This window comes from Caretta caretta, chromosome 3 (genome assembly GCF_965140235.1).
Source record: "Caretta caretta isolate rCarCar2 chromosome 3, rCarCar1.hap1, whole genome shotgun sequence".
Classification (NCBI taxonomy): Eukaryota; Metazoa; Chordata; order Testudines; family Cheloniidae; genus Caretta; species Caretta caretta.
The window spans coordinates 72,261,924-72,280,838 of NC_134208.1; the positions used below are offsets into that span (position 1 = coordinate 72,261,924).

Here is an 18,915-nt window from a genome sequence, read left to right on the forward strand (position 1 = left end):
CATAGACCATGGCACCAGTCGAACGCCATTGATGAAATCTAGCTGACATTGAACAGAATCTCTGTGTCTTGTGGGCAACATCTCTCTAAGATAGTTCTATGGGTGCCATCAGCCTAGCATCTGAGTACCGCACAATCTTTAATGTATTTATTTTTATACCACTTCTGTAAGGTAGGGAAGTGAGGCAATCCCCATTTCACAGACTGGAAACTTAGGCACAGAGAAGTTAAGTGACTTGCCCAAAACCAGCCGGACAATCAGTAGTAGAGCAAGGAATTGAACCCAGCTCTCTCAAGTTGTAAGCTTTAATGATCTAACCCCTGAAGCTGGGTCCCTGGTTGGCAGTAGTTACTTTCTTGTCGAACCAGGGGTTTGGTACCTTGAGCCAGTGAATCTTGTCTTCACATAGACTTACCTCAAAAGACGGCCTGTAGATAAGTCCTGCAGTAAGCCAGTGGAAACCAGCATAATCCTAGGTTGAATAAACACTAGTTTCCTAAGTAACATATCTCCTTGCACAAAATGCTGCTCATTACAATATTCATGTTTCTTTCTTCCCCTCTGTTTACAGATCTCCTCTCTCCAGGCAAAATCTTGAAGACAATAGCAAAACTCCTGTTGAGTTCTATAGGAGCCATATTTTGCCCTGTGACTTAGGTTGGGTCTCTGGGACTGGGACCCTGCCTTTTAATGTATTAGGTAAAGTCAAATGTATATTTATAACTGAATATATTTGATTCAGAGCATTAGTGATTTCTTTAATGTGCTCTTCCCCCCTGCCCCCCACTTTAAGTATTTAATTATTTTATTGTTGACTAACCTGTATCTCATGAAAGCTTATGCTCAAATAAATGGGTTAATCTTTAAGGTACCACAAGTCCTCCTTTTCTTTTTGGGTATCTCTCTGGCGCACAACTAGACTAAAGCATCTGAGAGCTCTGACATTCTACTTTAATATCAGTGGCACAGGCAGGCCTTTGGCTATAACAGAGCTAACCACTGGATGTGTTTTCCCTTGTTAACCACATTATTGTAGATGACCCCTAAATTATTGCTTCTTATTCCTTACAAACTCTTACCTTTCTACAATCAGGTGCTCAGTTCAATTTAACATGGGCAGTTTGGTCCATAGATGACTATATTTGCCATTCTTGATTTAGCTTCTCAGGTTTTAGAAATTATGTTCCCTTGTCTTCATCCAATATACATTTGGCTGACTGGATTAGTCTGGCATGGCTATATCTCGTCTTATTCTATGACTGTGATTGACTCTTCCTTGACTTGGGGTTCTTTCCTGGTCTAATCAAGTCTAATCAAGAGTTCACTTTGCCCAATTTGCATACCATCAGTGCTGAAATCTGCCATCATTATACCAGTCAAAGAAAGCCATTCTAGATTCCTCTGAGAGGAAATATCATCATACTTCACATTTTACTTTCATGCCTTTAATGTAAAAATTTCCTTTCATGTGTTTTTCAAGTCTGCTTCAATGGGCTGTGTACTACCAGTTGCTTTCCCATCTGTCTCAATTTAGTTTCTTTGACAAATTCCAATCTGGCCTTCAGAAAAATCATAGTATTAAAAACACTCCACTCAAGGTTATTAGCCATATTTTATTAACTATGAGACTTTAAAAATAAATTTTGATGCTTCTTGGCCTCCCTGCAAGCTTTTGAAACTTGACATTATAGAACTCCACACCATTAATAGTCACACATTCTAAACATCTTCACATTTCCCCCTGTTGTTGCACTCACTTTCTGGTTCCAGTCAAGTGCAGGACAAGGGTTTTGCTTTTTAATTTTTAATGCTTTTCATGATCTTACTGCACATAACCTACCAGATCTCTTAATCTCATAAATTTCAAATAGTACCCATCACTCTTAAACTGTACACCATTTATCCGTCCCATATGCCCAAACGCAGTTTCATGGGTATCACACATTCACTGTTGTGGCACTTAGGTTATGGAAGCCTGTACCTTAACACAGTGGCTCAATCTTTCCAGACTACTGTACCCCTTTCAGGAGTCTGATTTGTCTTGCATACCCCCAAGTTTCACCTCACTTAAAAACTACTTGCTTACAAAAATCAGACATAAAAATACAAAAGTGTCACAGCACACTACTACTGAAAAATTGCTAACTTTCTCATTTTTACCATATAATTATAAAATAAATCAATTGGAATATAAATATTGTACGTACATTTCAGTGTATGGTATATAGAGCAGTATAAACAAGTCATTGTCTGTATGGAATTTTAGTTTGTACTGACTTCACTACTGCTTTTTATGGACCCTATTTTAAAACTGGGCAAATATGTACCCCCCGGGTTGAGAATCGCTGCCTTAACATGTGTAAGCCACCCAACTTAACACATTTTAAATATATTCTTTAAAACAAAAGCAAAAACTATCTAGCTTGCTTACTGCTTCCATTCAGCTCTAGGATACAACACATTTTTATTTCCGTCTTTTAATCTGGTATGTAATATCCTTCAGTAATTATTCATGTTCTGCAAAGGACTATATAGAATGCAATACCAATAAGGACAGAAGAACCAAGTAATATTTTGGGTTTCATGACATTTATGGTCTCTTTTTTTGGTCATGTTTTTTGTACGTTCACCAACCTCTTATTTTTTTCCCCTTCAAACCACTGTTTTTCAAGGGAAATTTAATTTAAGTCTTTATATTCCTAAGTAGATGGAAGGCTGCACTATGCAAGCAATAAATATTCTTGCTTGAAAGTAATTGTTGGCCAGACTTCTGATTCTTAGGGGAATAATGGGGAAAATATGCTGCTGCCCAGAATTTGAGTTTTACGGGAACTAAAATGATTCTAAAAGAGCTTGGCTTATTTAACTTACTAAAATGATAGCTGAGAAGGAATATGACTGCTCTCTATAAATACATCACAGAGGTAAACAGCAAGGAGGGTCGCGAGCTATTTAAGATAAAGTACAATGTTGGCACAAGAACAGGTAAAATCTGGCCACAAATACATTTAGGTTGAAAACTAAAAGAAGGTTTCTAACTATCAGAGGAGTTAGATTTTGGAACAGTCTTCCAATAGCTGTGGGGGCAAAAAATCCAACTAGTTTTTGCCCGAAAAATGTATATACAAGATTTATGACCAGGTTGCCTGTGTTAGCAAGGGACTGGACTTGATGACCTAGGAGGTCCCTTCTGGTCCTATGTGCTACCTCAAAGCTCAGACATTTTGAGTTGTCTCCTAAATCCGGAATCTACCATCTTCAGGTAGCTACCAAATTTGATAAAAACAATTACTCTGTCACATTGTATCGATTTTGTTTAACTCATCTGAGTACACACAATAACTTTCCTGGGCCAATCCCCTGAAACTGGAGTTTGGTATTACTGCAGCCTCAGCTCAGGTGTCACAGTTATTGTAGGCAAGCATTTGTCTCACACATTTCTTATACCGGGATTTCTAACCTGGACCAGGGACCTGGTCTCTTCCCCTGCCTTCCATATATGCTCTATTTAAATAAATAATTTTGAAATAGAAAAACAACAGACATTTGTGAAAAGAGTTATATCATTTTTAACTTCAGAAATGGTATGGTTGGCTTTTAAAAAAAGGTAGGTTTTAACTTCTAACTTTTTGAGTATTCTTTTTTTTAAAAGTGAAGTGACAAAAGGACATACTCTTATTTTGGTTCAGTAACATCATACTCCGTGTTTACTGCCCATTATCTGATCCATTCTGTTTCTAAGAGGTAGAATGCCTGCTGAAACTCACCCTGGGCCAATGTACATCTGCATCACTTCTAATTATGGGCTATGCATAAATGACACAAATCTACCCTAAATTAGTAATATAATTTGTTATACTGTAGTTATATTGCTATATATAAATCCTTTTGGAAGTTAAGGACAAATTCTGCTTATTTCAACTCTTACCGGACAAATATAAAGTAAAACTCATTCCCTACATTAAAGTAATAGTTTTTGTAACATTCCAAACACTGGGAAATTATTTTCTGTGAATTAGTAGTGGAGAAAAGCAAAATATAATTTAAAATAATTTCTTTAAACTAACTCAGTGGATGCCAAATGAATCCAGTTTAAACATATCAAAAACTAATTTTTAAATGGTGAATACAAACGGAGCTGAATTATTGAGATATTAAAAACAACATTCAAGTTTTAGATACATAAAAGCACTTTTTCCTTCCTGGAGTTTTTTAACATGACCGTGTCAGAGTTTCAGTTAAACATGATTTTATCCAAACAATAACTATCATATATGATCACATAGCCTCTTGAGTGAAGTTATATGTAAAAGAACATTCCAATTTATTTTAGATGTTATAGAAGTGCAATTTACCAGTGGGACAGTTGGGTCTTTCACTGGAACATCAACACAATTAGAGCAATAAAGAATTAATATCCTACTTAACAATTGCAGGTAGATGATTCATTGCACATTGTTGGAAGCGACAAGTGTGTTTTAAGAAAATCTGGAAGATATTGGTGATGGAAGAGCTTAGTTATAAAACGAAAATTTGGTTCATTCAGAAAAAATAACTTTCTAGCAGTCAAGCACACACAAGGAGAAATTCTAATCTGATTTACACCCTGTACAACGCCAGTGACTTCAATTTAGTTGGATGGGGTACAAGGCTAGAATTTGACCCGCGTGATTTGTTTCATTTTCTAAATAATTGGAAACTTTTTTTTTTAATTTCCACATTTTCTTCCACTGCTCGCCAAATGCTTGAGTCTCAATAGAAGATTCCAACCTTTTTCTGCCATTGTTTTCCTTACCCTGTTCCATCTCTCTTCAAACATAGAGAATTGAAAGCAACATTATAATGTTGATGCTTTGCCAGCTAAAAATTGGATATGCATACATATACTCCTAATTGCAATAATGTTCTAGCCAGAAAGATAGACTAGGTATTTGAATATTGATTGTGCTTTGAAGGTCTGTCCTGCCTCTTTCAAAGGCATACGAATATGTAGCAACTTTAAGGCAGTCAAGAGAGATAGATGATCAATGTTTTATCATCTATTCAAAGCATCTGACTTGGCTATGACCGTAAAGGGGAAAGATAAAGTAGACATAATCATTATTATGAGCCGCATTTTAAAATTTCTTTGCCTAAAGTTAAGATTTCAAACCTGCATTGATAAGTCCATGCTGCCTAGCAACTCCTAAAGGTGCAGAGTGGCCCTCAACTCTTATTAAAAAGGAATAGCATTGCATCTTGCATGATCGAGCCCCTGAACCCAAAAGTTTTCAAAAGTGGGTGCTTGAAGTTCAACTCCTAAATCCATAGTTAGGTACTTAAGTAAGTGGCTTGATATGGAAAATAATTGATCACCCTACAGCTTCTAAACTATGAGGCCCCAATATAGCAAGGTATTTAATCACATGTTAAGTTAACCCTTATTCAGCAAAGCACTTAAATATCTGCTCAAGGTTAAGCATGTGCCCAAGTCCCATGAAGGGTCTACAAAGTGAACCACATGATATCTTGCTGAGTCAAGGACTGAATGCTGGAGAAGGCTCAACACTTTTGAAAGTCAGACCACTTAGAACTTCTTCTTTCATACGGCTTGGCTAGGTAGCAATGATTACAAATTTGTATCTAGATTTGATAGCCAGCACATTGCTGCAGCAGTGAGCTGGTGAATGTATTTCAGGCCCTTGGTGAAAGAACAAAGGGGACACTCAGATATGATGTGTTTCATCGTTTGTGCCTCTTGAACACAGTCGCATACAGGTGTTTGCCTCATTTTCCATTTAAAGAGGGTTTGTCCACAACTCCCATGAGATGTGTATATTTAGAACTCGGGCTTTCAAAATGGCCTAGTGGAGTTAGGCACCCAAATTCCATTGCAATATGATGGGATGTGGGCAGCTGAGTACATTAGGCCCCTTTGAAACGTCCAGCCTAGGTTCCTTATTGTAGATTTAGTGTCAAGATTTTCAAAACTGGCTGCCTACAACACAACACAATTGCTAACTTAAGTGCCGGAAGGTTTAGGTGCATTAGACTGAAAATTTGGGCTTGTGGTGCATTTTGTCTTCTAATATTAATAATTTTCTAAAAAAAAAATTAACAGTAAAAAAAGCCTGCTGACTTATGTGTATGCAAATAACTTCATTTCTTCTGAGTTGATAATCTAATGGTAAATAAGAATCTTCGCCGTTCTTTCTTATAGCCAAACCAGGCCATAAAGTATGCTTCTCAACATGACTGCAAAGGGTTGTGAATTGTATAAACGATCATATATGGACACTGAAAAATAATCCTTGTGAACATTGTGTTATAGTTCCAAAAATATATTTACAGTCTATTACAAAGATTACAAATGGAAGTGTCTATGTAACGGGATTATGCTAATTAAAAGCTTTTTACAGATTTTCTTCAACGAAGGCAGAAGGAGAAGAAAATTGGAATAATCAAACTGATTTTTCTAATCAAACAAATAAATAAAATGGAAAATGTAACACTGTACAGCGATAAAAAAAGGGGTGGGGTGGAGGAAGGAATGATCCATTTGAGTTTTCTGTAGCTGTCTTTGGTCCTAAATGTGGGAAAACACATTATGTAGCACTGAAAATACATGTTCTTTTGTGACGCTCTGCAAGTAAAATAGAAAAATATAGTGCATTTTCAATGTATTCAGAGCTCACTACACAGAAATGTGTGTACAAAACAAGACAGTATAAATTAAATTTACAAGTTTTACAAAGGAACATTTACAGTTTTTTTGTGGATGCCCACATTATCAAACAAGACCAATTCATGACTGATCCCTGGGATCTTTCTCTATCAAAATCAACGGAAGAAGCCCAATTCTCTTTGGAAGTTCAGCATTTCACTGAAGGGGTAGTTCACAATTTTCATAATTTCTGAAAGCATCTCTCTGATGTGTATACATTCCTGCAATATCTGTAGCCACGCTTTCTTATTGCTTATGGTAGTTTAACATTTTAGTTAAATAAGGTACATATATAAATAAAAATGGTGTAAAAGTTTTTAATTGAGCAAGTACTTTTGCACTCAAGTTCCCAAATGAATGTGTGTGTGTGTATGGTGTTGGTGTTGAGAGCAATGAAAGCTAGTAAACAATGTGAAAATTCTGAACTGCCCCTTGCCTCATGCTCCACAGTTCTAATATCAAAGGTAAATTCTTATTCTCACAGCTGGACTGCACTCAACTGAAATGCATATAAAATATATGCCAGCCATTTCTCTCAGATTTGCTAATGCAGAGCATTGAAAAAAATGTGATGTGCTCAGATTAAAATAGGTAACACTGGAGAACTGCACCTGACTTCTGAGGCACTCCTATTATCATCCACTCCATAAAATACCTCAGTTGGTTTACAGTTATGGATCTACTCCTTAAAAAATCTCATCTTAAATCTAGTCCATTAAAATCATCTTGCAAACAATTTGTTAAAAGTGCCTAGGACTACTTCGGGGTCATTATTGCTTTTTTTTCTTTTTTCCTTTAAAAGATAATATATGTTTAACCTTAAAAAATTCTTTAAAAAATATCAGAGCTCTTAGCAACTTGCATTTTCTTGACTCCCTGCCAGTTAGCAAACCATGTCAATACAGTGTTGATTTAACAGAATAAAATGGCACAAAAAAGGATATCAATGTTTGGACAGATATATGTTGCTCAGTCATGCTTGTTACATTTCTAAAACTTCTAGTAACCTTTCAGAGGTACCCAGTGTAGTAATGTGTCATAGAATTAGCCCTAGAAAGGTCCAGAGATATAAACATCATACTAAAAGAAGGTCTTTATGAAGAATAAACACAAATGATTAAAAAAAGATTCTTAAATCAAGATTTAAGGAAAATATTTTGCTGAATTTAACAATAGTATCATGATTTTATCTGACAAATATATTCTTTTTTAAATTCTTTATGTACATTTTAAAAAGTCTATTAGATAAAAAGGAGGTTAGAGAGCTCAAGGTGTTTGTATGTGTTTCAGGTAGTACTTTGTTTATTGTCACTGCTGTTTTCCTTGCCATCAGTGGTGGATCCCAATTCCCTTTTAGTAACCTCTGGTGGCACTTAGGAGTTCAAGTCTGTAGGTGCTTCTTGTAGATCTTCTCTTCACTGCAGGAAGGACCCAGGAGATCAAGTGTCTTCCAGCAGCACTTCATGTATACTGAAGGCCAGTGCTGTTCTCTCAGTCCGTTACCTCCCTCATAAGGGAGAAATGTCTATCACACTTGGATGCCAGTGCCATGTAAATGTAGCATTTGTGCTCTCATAGTCTGAATGCTGCTCATAATTTTCTTTTGATGACCAACCAACGTGATCCCTAAACTCATCACATCACTGGGAAAGATAAATGTGTACAGTATTAATTATTCGATGTACAGTGCACTTATATGGGATAAAGGAGTCACTTAAAACTGAGTAGTACCCTGGGCACCCATGTTTGAATATACCAAAGCTATACTGGAGCCTCATATCAATATTGTGAATCGTGCCTAAAACCCTACTCAATCTTCTCATCAGAAATATACACATTTCCCTAGTTTTGGGAGTGAGATAACATTGTTTTGCATCACTTATCATGTGTAACTGTACCCTCGAAGAAAACTCAGTGTAGGAAAACACTCCTACTAGGATGCTTTCAGGATAAAGTCACTGTATAAAAGGAAGATTACTGTGACCACATTGTGCCCTTTAGAGACATGCATGTAGGAAACCTCCACTGCCATATAGGTGGAAGGTAGGGTGGAGCTGTCTCTATAACGCCATCCCCACTACGTTCTGACCTGCAAAGCCTCTCTGGGAAGAGGGTGGAATGGGCAGGGCCTGCGGCTCTGCTTCATGAAAGCCAAGAAGACCTCTAAGAGACCACAGAGCCAATATAGAGGCACACTCGACCTCCAGCAAACCTTTGTGCTCATGCTAACCACCTGGTTCCTTTGCAAGGATGCAAATCCCTTTATCCACAACACAGACAGCATGCAAAAAGGGTACCCACATGGCCCCTTAGTATGCCAACATTTTTACGGCTGACTTAGAACAATGCTTCCTCAGCTCTTGTCCCCTTACACACCTACTCTACTTGCGCTACATTGATGACATCTTCATCATCTGGACCTATGGGAAGGAGGCCCTTGACGAATTCCACCAAGATTTCAACGATTTCCACCCTACCATCAACCTCAGCCTGGACCAGTCCACACAAGAGGTCCACTTCCTAGACACTACAGTTCTAATAAGTGATGGTCACATAAACATCACCCTATACCGGAAACCTACTGACCGCTATACTTACCTACATGCCTCCAGCTTTCATCCAGACCACATCACACGATCCATTGTCTATAGCCAAGCTCTAAGATACAACTGCATTTGCTCCGATCCCTCAGACAGAGACAAACACCTACAAGATCTCTATCAAGCATTCTTAAAACTGCAATACCCACCTGGTGACGTGAAGAAACAGACTGACAGAGCCAGAAGGGTACCAAGAAGTCACCTACTACAAGACAGGCCCAACAAAGAAAGTAACAGAACGCCACTAGCCATCACCTACAGCCCCCAACTAAAACCTCTCCAGCGCATCATCAAGGATCTACAACCTATCCTGAAGGACAATCCCTCATTTTCACAGACCTTGGGAGACAGGCCAGTCCTCGTTTATAGACAGCCCCCAAACCTGAAGCAAATACTCACCAACAACTATATACCACACAACAAAAACACCAAACCCCGGTGCCAACTCTGTGCATGTATCTATTCCAGGGACACCATCATAGGACCTAACCACATCAGCCACACCATCAAGGGCTCATTCACCTGCACATCCACCAATGTGATATATGCCATTGTGCCAGCAATGCCCCTCTGCCATGTACATTGGTCAAACCAGACTGTCTCTACGCAAAAGAACAAATGGACACAAATCTGACATCAGGGATCATAACAGTCAAAAACCAGTAGGAGAACACTTCAGTCTCTCTGGTCACTCAATAACAGACCTAAAAGATGCAATTCTTCAAGAAAAAACTTCAAAAACAGACTCCAATGTGAAGCTGCAGAACTGGAATTAATTTGAAAACTGGATATCATCAGATATCATCAGGCCTGAATAGAGACTGGGAGTGGTTGCGTCATTACAAAAAGAAACTTAATTTCCCCAATACTAATTTCTACCTACTGTTACTCACACCTTCTTGTCAAATGTCTGTAATGGACAGCTCTCTTACCACTTCAGAAGTTATTTTTCCTCCCTTGGTATCCTGCTGTTAATTGATTTATCTTGTTAGACTGACCTCACACTTGCTAAAGCAACCCCCATCCTTTCATGTATTTATACCTGCTCCTGTATTTTCACTCCATGTACCTGATGAAGTGGGTTCTAGCCCACAAAAGCTTATGCCCAAATAAATTTGTTAGTCTCTAAGGTGCCACAAGGACTCCTTGTTGTTTTTTCAAAATCTTCCAGTCCTTGAGATATGCTCATTAGCAGGGAGTGATCTGGGGGTGGTGGTGGTGATTTTCATATACATTAAAAAATGGGCTACAATCTTTCTGAGAGTCTGGTACATATGTACTACCCAGGTGGCCCAAAAATTCAAACACTGGCCACATCTGGGCAGCTGAGAATTCCCCCTTTTAGCTGGAGCTCTCAGCTGGCACGGCCAGCTTCTAAGCCTCCTGCCTCCTCAGCCCGAGCATAAGGACATGCCAGGGAGGAGAAGGGGGTTGTTCCTGTTCCACTGATGTCCTCTGCCAATTTTATGTTGGCAGACAGTCCTAAAATGACTGTTACTAACTGGAATAGGTTAGAGATGCTGCTGGGCTGCTCTAAACTACACTAATTGTGTAGGGCAGAGAATCAAGAAGACAGGATCTGCTCCCTGGACTCACTCTCCTGTGCTGAGTAAACCTCAGTGAGGACAGAATCTGGCCTTACGAACTGAGTTTGTACTATTTGGGTCTAGTATTTTGCAACTTAATATTATTTGGCTTTTACTTAGAAGGTTGCTAAATGTAGGTCAAACATGCCCAGTGCCAACTTACTCAATAGTCATCCTGGCTACTGATTCAAGAGAGTTGTAGCCTGCTGCTGTGAAGTTATCCTTATATCTTTCCATCTTAATAGCTTGTAACCATTCTCCTACAGAGCAGAACGTGGTGAAATCGGGAGTGTTCTGGTCCAGAAGAGGGCTAATTGGTCTAGGCGAAGAAAACAGTAACATAAATTGTTTCCTAAAATAATAAACCATAACAGAGTATTTGGCAGAGTCAGAGAAGGTGGAGGATAGAAATAGGAATAGAAAAATATAGGGTCAAATATGCAATTTCACCTGTTCTGTTAATTGTTTGCTATGGCTAACAATCACGTATGTAAGAGTATTTTGCAGCTTTTGGTAACGTTCCCCTTAGCATATTGTAATGCATGACAAAAGTTCATTAAGAGTGAAGTCAACCTGATGGGCTACTGTTATCCACTGGAAATCAACATTCTTTTTTATTATCTGTAGGGCTGTCAAGTGATTAACAAAAATAATCGCAATTAATTGCACTGTTAAACAATAGAATACCATTTATTTAAATATTTGTGGATGTTTTCTACATTTTAAAATATATTGATTTCAATTACAACACAGCAAACACAGATTACAGTGCTCACTTTATATTTGTTTTTGATTACAAGTATTTGGACTGTAAAAAAGAAGAAAATAAATAGTATTTTTCAATTCACTTAATACAAGTACTGTATTGCAATCTCTTTATCATGAAAGTTGAACTTCCAAAGGTAGAATTATGTACAAAAAACCCTGCATTTAAAAATAAAACAGTGTAAAACTTCAGAGCCTGCAAGTCCACTCAGTCCTACTTGTTCAGCCAATTGCTCAGACAAACAAGTGAGAATCGGTGTTCTCATAGCACTGTTGCAGTCAGCATTGTAAGATATTTACGTGCCAGATGTGCTAAAGATTCATATGTCCCTTCATGCTTCAATGCCATTCTAGGGGACATGCGTCCATGCTGACGACAGGTTCTGCTCGATGACCATCCAAAGAAGTGCAGACTGATGCATGTTCATTTTCATTACCTGAGTCAGATGCCATCAGCAGAAGGTTGATTTTCTTTTTTGGTGGTTCAGGTTCAGTAGGTTCTGCATCAGAATGTTACTCTTTTAAGACTTCTGAAAGCATGCTCCACACCTCATCCCTCTCAGATTTTGGAAGGCACTTCAGATTCTTAAACCTTGGGTTGAGTGCTGTAGCTATCTTTAGAAATCTCACATTAGTACCTTCTTTGCGTTTTGTCAAATCTGAAGCAAAAGTGTTCTTAACATTTTTACTCCTGGAGGAATTCTGCGTCACTGCGTGTGCGCAGAATTCATGACCCCAGCAGATTTCTTTGCTTTCCCCCCAGAAAAATGACTTCTGACAGGGAAGCAAAAGGAAGCCGCAAGAGTGGTCACACACCCTTTTCCGGAAGCGCAGGCAGGTTGGTTCAGGCACCGGAGCAGCCAATAGAGACGTAAATCACCGCAGTCGTGTGTGTGAGAGAGAGAGACACTTTGTCCCTCTCGCTCGCTTTTGCAGCATGCTTGGAATGGAGGGGCAGGGTTTCGGGGTGTTTCTGAGGAGGTAGGCGTGGGACAAACACTGTCCTTTCAGGCGGAGCAGAACATAGCAGCCTGCCTGCTTAATGAATTGTTCCCATTCTCTTTGCGAATTCCCCCAGGAGTAAAATAGGTGTAAAAGTTTTAAAGCTCCTTTACATTGCCAGAGTGGTATAAAGGACAGTATGGCCTTATAAATGCTTATGGTGTTTTAGTGATCAGAATTGGTCTAAATTTTTGGACTAAATTTTGAGTTTGGTTCCTCAGCCCTCACTTGGTCTTCAATTGGCTATGATGCAACACTGAGCGTGTGGCTGCATATATCTGTTGACTAATAACTAAAAATAAAGATCAAACCTACGTACATTACTATTAGGCAAGGGGGTTTGGGAATTTTCTCTAGTGCTCCCCACCTCAATTCTCTATCCATTTTATAATAGTTTAAATAAATTACCAAAATAATTGAAACCAGAGTGATTATATTGCATTATTTTGACAAATAAAGAAAGCAAAATTTTATAATATCATGCACCAAATTTTTAAGTTTCTGCTGCAGAATTATTAGTTTTTTGGCGCAGAATTCCCCCATGAGTAGCTATAATATGAAATATATGGCAGAATGCGGGTAAAACAGAGCAGAACACATACAATTCTCCCCCACAGAGTTCAGTCACAAATTTAATTAACGCATTATTTTTTTAATGAGTGTCATCAGCATGGACGCATTATATCCTGTAAATATAAACAAACTTGTTTGTCTTAGCGATTGGCTGAACAAGAAGTAGGACTGAGTGGACTTGTAGGCTCTGAAGTTTTACATTGTTTCATTTTTGAGTGCAATTATGTAACAAAAAAACCCTATATTTGTAAGTTGCACTTTCACGATAAAGAGAGTGCACTACAGTACTTGTATGAGGTGAATTGAAAAATACTATTTCTTTTGTTTATCATTTTTACAGTGCAAAAATTTGTAATGAAAATAATATGAAATATATGACAGAAAATATACACTTTAATTTCAGTTAACACCAAATACAATATATAGGAAAATGTAGAAAAATATCCAACATATTTAATAAATTTCAATTTGTATTCTATTAACAGTGCGATTAAAACTGCGATTATTTTTTTTAAAATCACGATTAATTTTTTTGAGTTAATCGTGTGAGTTAACCAATTAATCAACAATCCTAATTATTTGTATTATAGTAGCACCAAACAAGATCAGGGCCCCATTGCCCTGGACCCTGTACAAGAACATCATCAAAAACAGAGTCCCCGCCCCAAATTGCTTGTGATTCAAATAGATAAAACAGACAAAGGATGGAGGGAAACAGAAAGAGAGAAAGATGCAGTGACTTTCCTCAGGTCACACATGACGTCAGTCTCAGAGCTGGGATCTGAACATGGGACTCCTGACACAAGATAACTGTGACTGAGTAACTCACGGGAGCAGGCAAGTTATAAGAAGAAAACATTGAAGTCATACCAAAAAATTAAGTAAGATCAAATGGCTGAATGGAATTAAAAATAGAGTCGTGAGGGTAAAAAGGAGAGGTCACTCTGCAGCACAGTATAAAAAGGGTGGCTATATAGACACTGTATTTAAGCTTGGCAGAATTTGATTCTTTTTTATATTTTTGACAGAAAACAATGTTTATTTTTAAGAAAATTGTATTGATTACATTTTCACAGTTTTGGGAAATCTGGGGCGGGGGGGGGGGGCTCAGACAATGGTAGGATCGGACAATAATTATTTAATGACAGCCGACATTGAGATTCAAAAAGTTAAAGCTTTTTAACCACTGAAACAAAAATTGTCAACATCACATGTCAAAATAAATATCTTTAAATCAAACCCTAATTAAGTTCTCAAGCAGCCTTTTTCTCACTTTGCATTTGTAAACGTTGATTATTATTGATGGAAATATTTTGTCATCGGTTTGCGGGTAAGCACAATGAAATTGAAGTTTCCCAATAAAAATCAAATTCTTCCGAGCTTAACTGTATTCCTACTATTATTTTTATTGCAGCAGTGCATAGAGGCCAGGACCCCGTCATGGAATCACAGAGACAATGATGGTCCCTGCCCTGAGGAATTTATAGTCTCAATAGACAAGACATACAAAGGGAGGGGTGTGGAAATGGGATAGAACATACAAGCAGAGTGAACAGAGTTCATGGTTTGCCAACAGGAGGAACGTTAGTGGCAAGATTTTTTTCTTCTTTTACTTGGTATTTTTGATTTAGGTAAGTCATTTTTGGGTGGATTTTATTGTTACTGAATGGCATCTAGGGAAGAAATGGGGAGAGAAGGAACAAAAAGGGAAGGAAGAAAGGAGAGTAGCGGGAAGAGCAGCTGGAGGGAGCTGGATCCAGCAGCTAATCAGAACACATTCAGAGTCAATATATGTTCAGAGAATTATAAACCCTCACTGGCAGTTTTCTTACCTGCTGCAGGTTCCAAGAGGGGTTTTCAAACTATTAGGGTTCCGAATCATTTTGTCCAAAATACCAACTATCTGCTCAAACTTTGGCCTTTCACCACGTTCCTTTTGCCAACAGTCCAGCATGAGCTGGTGAAGACCTGCTGGGCAATCCATGGGTGCTGGCAAACGATAACCTTCTTCAATTGCTTTTATAACCTAATGGCCAGAACAAGAGGATTTCATCAAGGGAGAAATATTTAGAGAATGAATTTTAATAACTGGGAAAGAAATCAAGCAACTAAATTAAACAGTCAAAGCATTATGAAAGCAGAGTCTGTTGTTTTGACACTAGAATTCTTGTTTTCATACAATACCCTTGATTTTTATCTTCTCTGATTATTAAACATATTACTCTATGGTGTGCAGAACATAGTTGTATAACCTAGTCAAATCAGCAGCAGGGAGCAACAATTAAATTCACCTAGGGTGCAACAGATAAATGGATAGATAGAGATATTCTAGAAAGCAATATTATTTGCCCAAAGGCCTTTAAGAGAGAGGATGCAGTTGAAGCACTGATTTGTAAATGGATATGAGTCTGTGCATTTACCCACAAAATCCCCAAAGCCCCCAGACTTTAAAAAAAATCAGGAAATATTTAGTGGACAGAAATTATTAGGAAGAAAAAATTGCATATTATGCCAATCCATATTATTAGAAGCAAACAAGCAATCTGAATACAGTGTGATACGGGAAAGTGAGGCCTGGCTGAGTGATATCTTAATGTAACAGTCTAAAGCAAGGTCAGACTTAATATGAGAAGGTGGTACATGCTGATATGAGGGAGGACATAATGTCTGAAGCAAGAATTGCACCCACTGTTTGACTTCCTCAGTCAAGTCCATTTGGATTTAAGAGAAAGATAGAAATGATTAAGGAAAAATCACAGGAAACTGCTATGCACCTTGCAGGCAGGATAAGAAAGCATGTCAGGAAGCAATGCAGATAAGACAGGCTTGTAAAAAAGGACGAAAAAACTGTTTGTGGGAGATTTCAAGTGCAGTGACATTGACTGACATAATTGTATTAGAATTGCTAAGGAAGGGTGTCGATTCTTGATGGGGAGTACACAGGACTGTTTCCTCTCAGTTTGTAGAAAAACCAAGACCAGGTCTAGGCTTAGCCCTATGAAATAAATCTGCCATGATAAATAAAAGTTGGTGAATATCCAAGGTTTAGTCAATACAATAACTTCATCTATAAAATACTCCATAGGATGTGTGAGAAAGTGCAAGAGCACTGGACTGCAAACTAAAGGCAACTGCAAAGAATGCAGAATGAACTTCAGAAAGTTGGTTGGAATCAATGGTTGTATCAGAATCTTTTACAGAGGGGAAGTGAAGCCCCAGGAAACATGGTCTAGTGCAGTGGTTCTCAAAGCCAGTCCGCCGCTTGTTCAGGAAAAGCCCCTGGTGCGCCGGGCTGGTTTGTTTACCTGCCGCGTCTGCAGGTTCGGCCGATGGCGGCTCCCACTGGCCGCGGTTCTCCGCTCCAGACCAATGGCGGCTGCGGGAAGCAGCGCAGGCCAAGAGACGTGCTGGCCGCCCTTCCGCAGCCCCCATTGGCCCGGAGCGGCGAACCGTGGCCAGTGGGAGCCGCAATCGACAGAACCTGTGGGTGCGGCAGGTAAACAAACCGGTCTGGAGTGCAAGGGGCTTTCCCTGAACACGCGGCGGACTGGCTTTGAGAACCAGTGGTCTAGTTGAAATGGCTCTCATCAGAGACGGGTTCAATACCCTGCTCTGCCACAGATTTCCTTTCTGACATTGGGCAAGTCACCCAGCCCCAGTGTGCCTGCGTACTCTATCTGTAAAATAAAGAGTAGCACTTCCCTACCACACAAGGGTGTTGTGAGAATAAATACATTAAAAACTGTGAAGTTCTCAGCCCCTTCAGTAATGGGGGCTATATAAATACCTAAGATAGACAGTGACGAAGAATACTCAGAGATAGTACAAGTGCCACTCAGATAACAGGAGGGTGAGGGGACAAATAATGGATACTGTATACACACAGGAAAAATATTTTGAAGAGTGAGAGATAAGATCCATTAGCAAGATTTATGGGGAAAACCCTCACATTTAAAAGAAACAATGATTCAAAATGAAAAAAACAAGTGCTATTCTGATATGCTAAAGAATGAATACAGGAATTACAGACAGAAGAAAAACACACATCAAAATCGTTTTTTGTATCTCTCATTATAAAAATATCAGTTTTAGGTCAGACTTGTAGAGACAATCAGTGAATAATAAAAATGCATCCAGACAACACCACCACAGTCATTAAAAGGTTAAAGGGATTTAAAAATGACAAGATTCCTAGGAATGACAACATACATTCAAAAGCTTTAGAGGAAGTGGCAAATGAAATGAGAGGCACATTAGCAAGTATTTTTACATGCTCACTGTGTTCTGGAGAGATCCCAGAAGATAGATAGGAAGTGACTATGATAATGACATTATTTTTAGAAAGGCCTTAGGGATGCAGCAGGACCAGTGTCTTTGACATCTGGTGTGAGCAAACAAGTCTGAAGGATCAAATTGGGAAACAAAAAAGAACGGATTTGGCTATAGCCAGAATGGTGGGAGTAGGAAGAAGGTGATTTCCAAAAGATTAAAAATATAGTCTATGCATGTTCAAGATTCAAAGAACCAAATTGACGGTTAATAGCTAAAATTTTTGGTGGCTTTAAAATATTACTATTATGTAAAGGGAAAAAAACAGTTCTAAACTAGATAACAAGCAGTAAATAAAAATGAAGGGATTTTTTCTATATACTATAATCATATAGTTTATAGGAACAAATATAGCTAATCGAATACAGCAAGGATTCATGCTAATAGCACAGATTCATATCATTTACATTTGCCTCAATTCTCTGTTCCTCAATTTCTGTGCTTGGCCCATTGTTTCTTTTAGACACCTTTGTGCTTCCAAAATTTCCGGGCTGCCTGAGGACCTGCCTAGTCCAGGCTTAGGCACTGTGCCTGCAGAAAGGCAGTGAGCAGGGTTCTGTGCCACTCACCCTGAGCCATCCTGCTGTGCAATTGCAGGATTGCTCTTGGGTTGAATGCTCAGCTAGTACTTCTCAACGCTGTATGGATATATCCACTGAGTACAGGAATGTGCTTAGACGGTCATGATTGCGTTGCTACACGCAAATCTATCCAAAGGCACCAAAACTGTTAATATAGGATAAAACAGTATAGTAGAGAATAAAAAAAAACAACCTTCAAACTCAGAAAACTCAATGAGGCATATTTTTAAAGGAACAACAGCATGGCCTGTAATTCTGCATCCACACTCAACTGTAGGCACAAATGATGCTTTTAAGTGAACAAACTGCTGACAGCGTCTGCAAATCTGGTAAAGACACATTTTAAGTGTTGTCATTTCTGCCTGTGGTTCGTTGTAACTGTAATTCATTGTGGGTAATTAGAGGCAGTTTTTAAAATGTTGCCACATGGGTGAGTCTCCAGGGTTAGTTGGTGTGCGTGTGCGCAGTGTGTGCATATTTTAGGGCACATCTGCATATCACAATACACATCAGTGTTTGAAATTATTTTACTAGGAATTTATAAATCCTTAATGTACATGCTAATTGGGATATAACTTGTCATTTCATTTCTTTTGTCATTGTAAGGATTTGAGATTAGTGTTTTTATGAACAAGGATAATTTACATGATTCCCTCAACTGTTTACAATACAAGGAAATAAATTAAAAAAAAATCAAAAATTCAGCAAGAAGATACTGGATTTTTTTTTCAGTTTTAAAGTTTTTCTTTACTCTTCCCTGAAAGATAGGTAAGCTT

At 38.4% G+C, this 18,915-nt stretch overlaps 1 protein-coding gene across 7 annotated transcripts in view; it reads right to left on the minus strand.

Moving 5' to 3' along the window:
- Positions 1 to 1,599: 1,599 nt before the first annotated feature.
- Positions 1,600 to 18,915, minus strand: part of EPHA7 (EPH receptor A7) — a 181,628-nt gene continuing 164,312 nt past the window's right edge. For 6 of the 7 annotated variants that reach the window (XM_075126586.1, XM_048844983.2, XM_048844982.2 and 3 more), the window contains 3 exons: positions 15,062 to 15,255; positions 11,053 to 11,208; positions 1,600 to 8,346 (listed from right to left, as the gene is read on the minus strand). In XM_075126586.1, coding sequence (XP_074982687.1) covers positions 8,232 to 8,346; positions 11,053 to 11,208; positions 15,062 to 15,255 — 465 coding nt within the window. In that variant the 3' untranslated portion in view covers positions 1,600 to 8,231. Of the gene's footprint in view, positions 8,347 to 11,048; positions 11,209 to 15,061; positions 15,256 to 18,915 lie in introns of those variants that run through there. The other variant, XM_048844989.2, reaches the window with a different exon arrangement.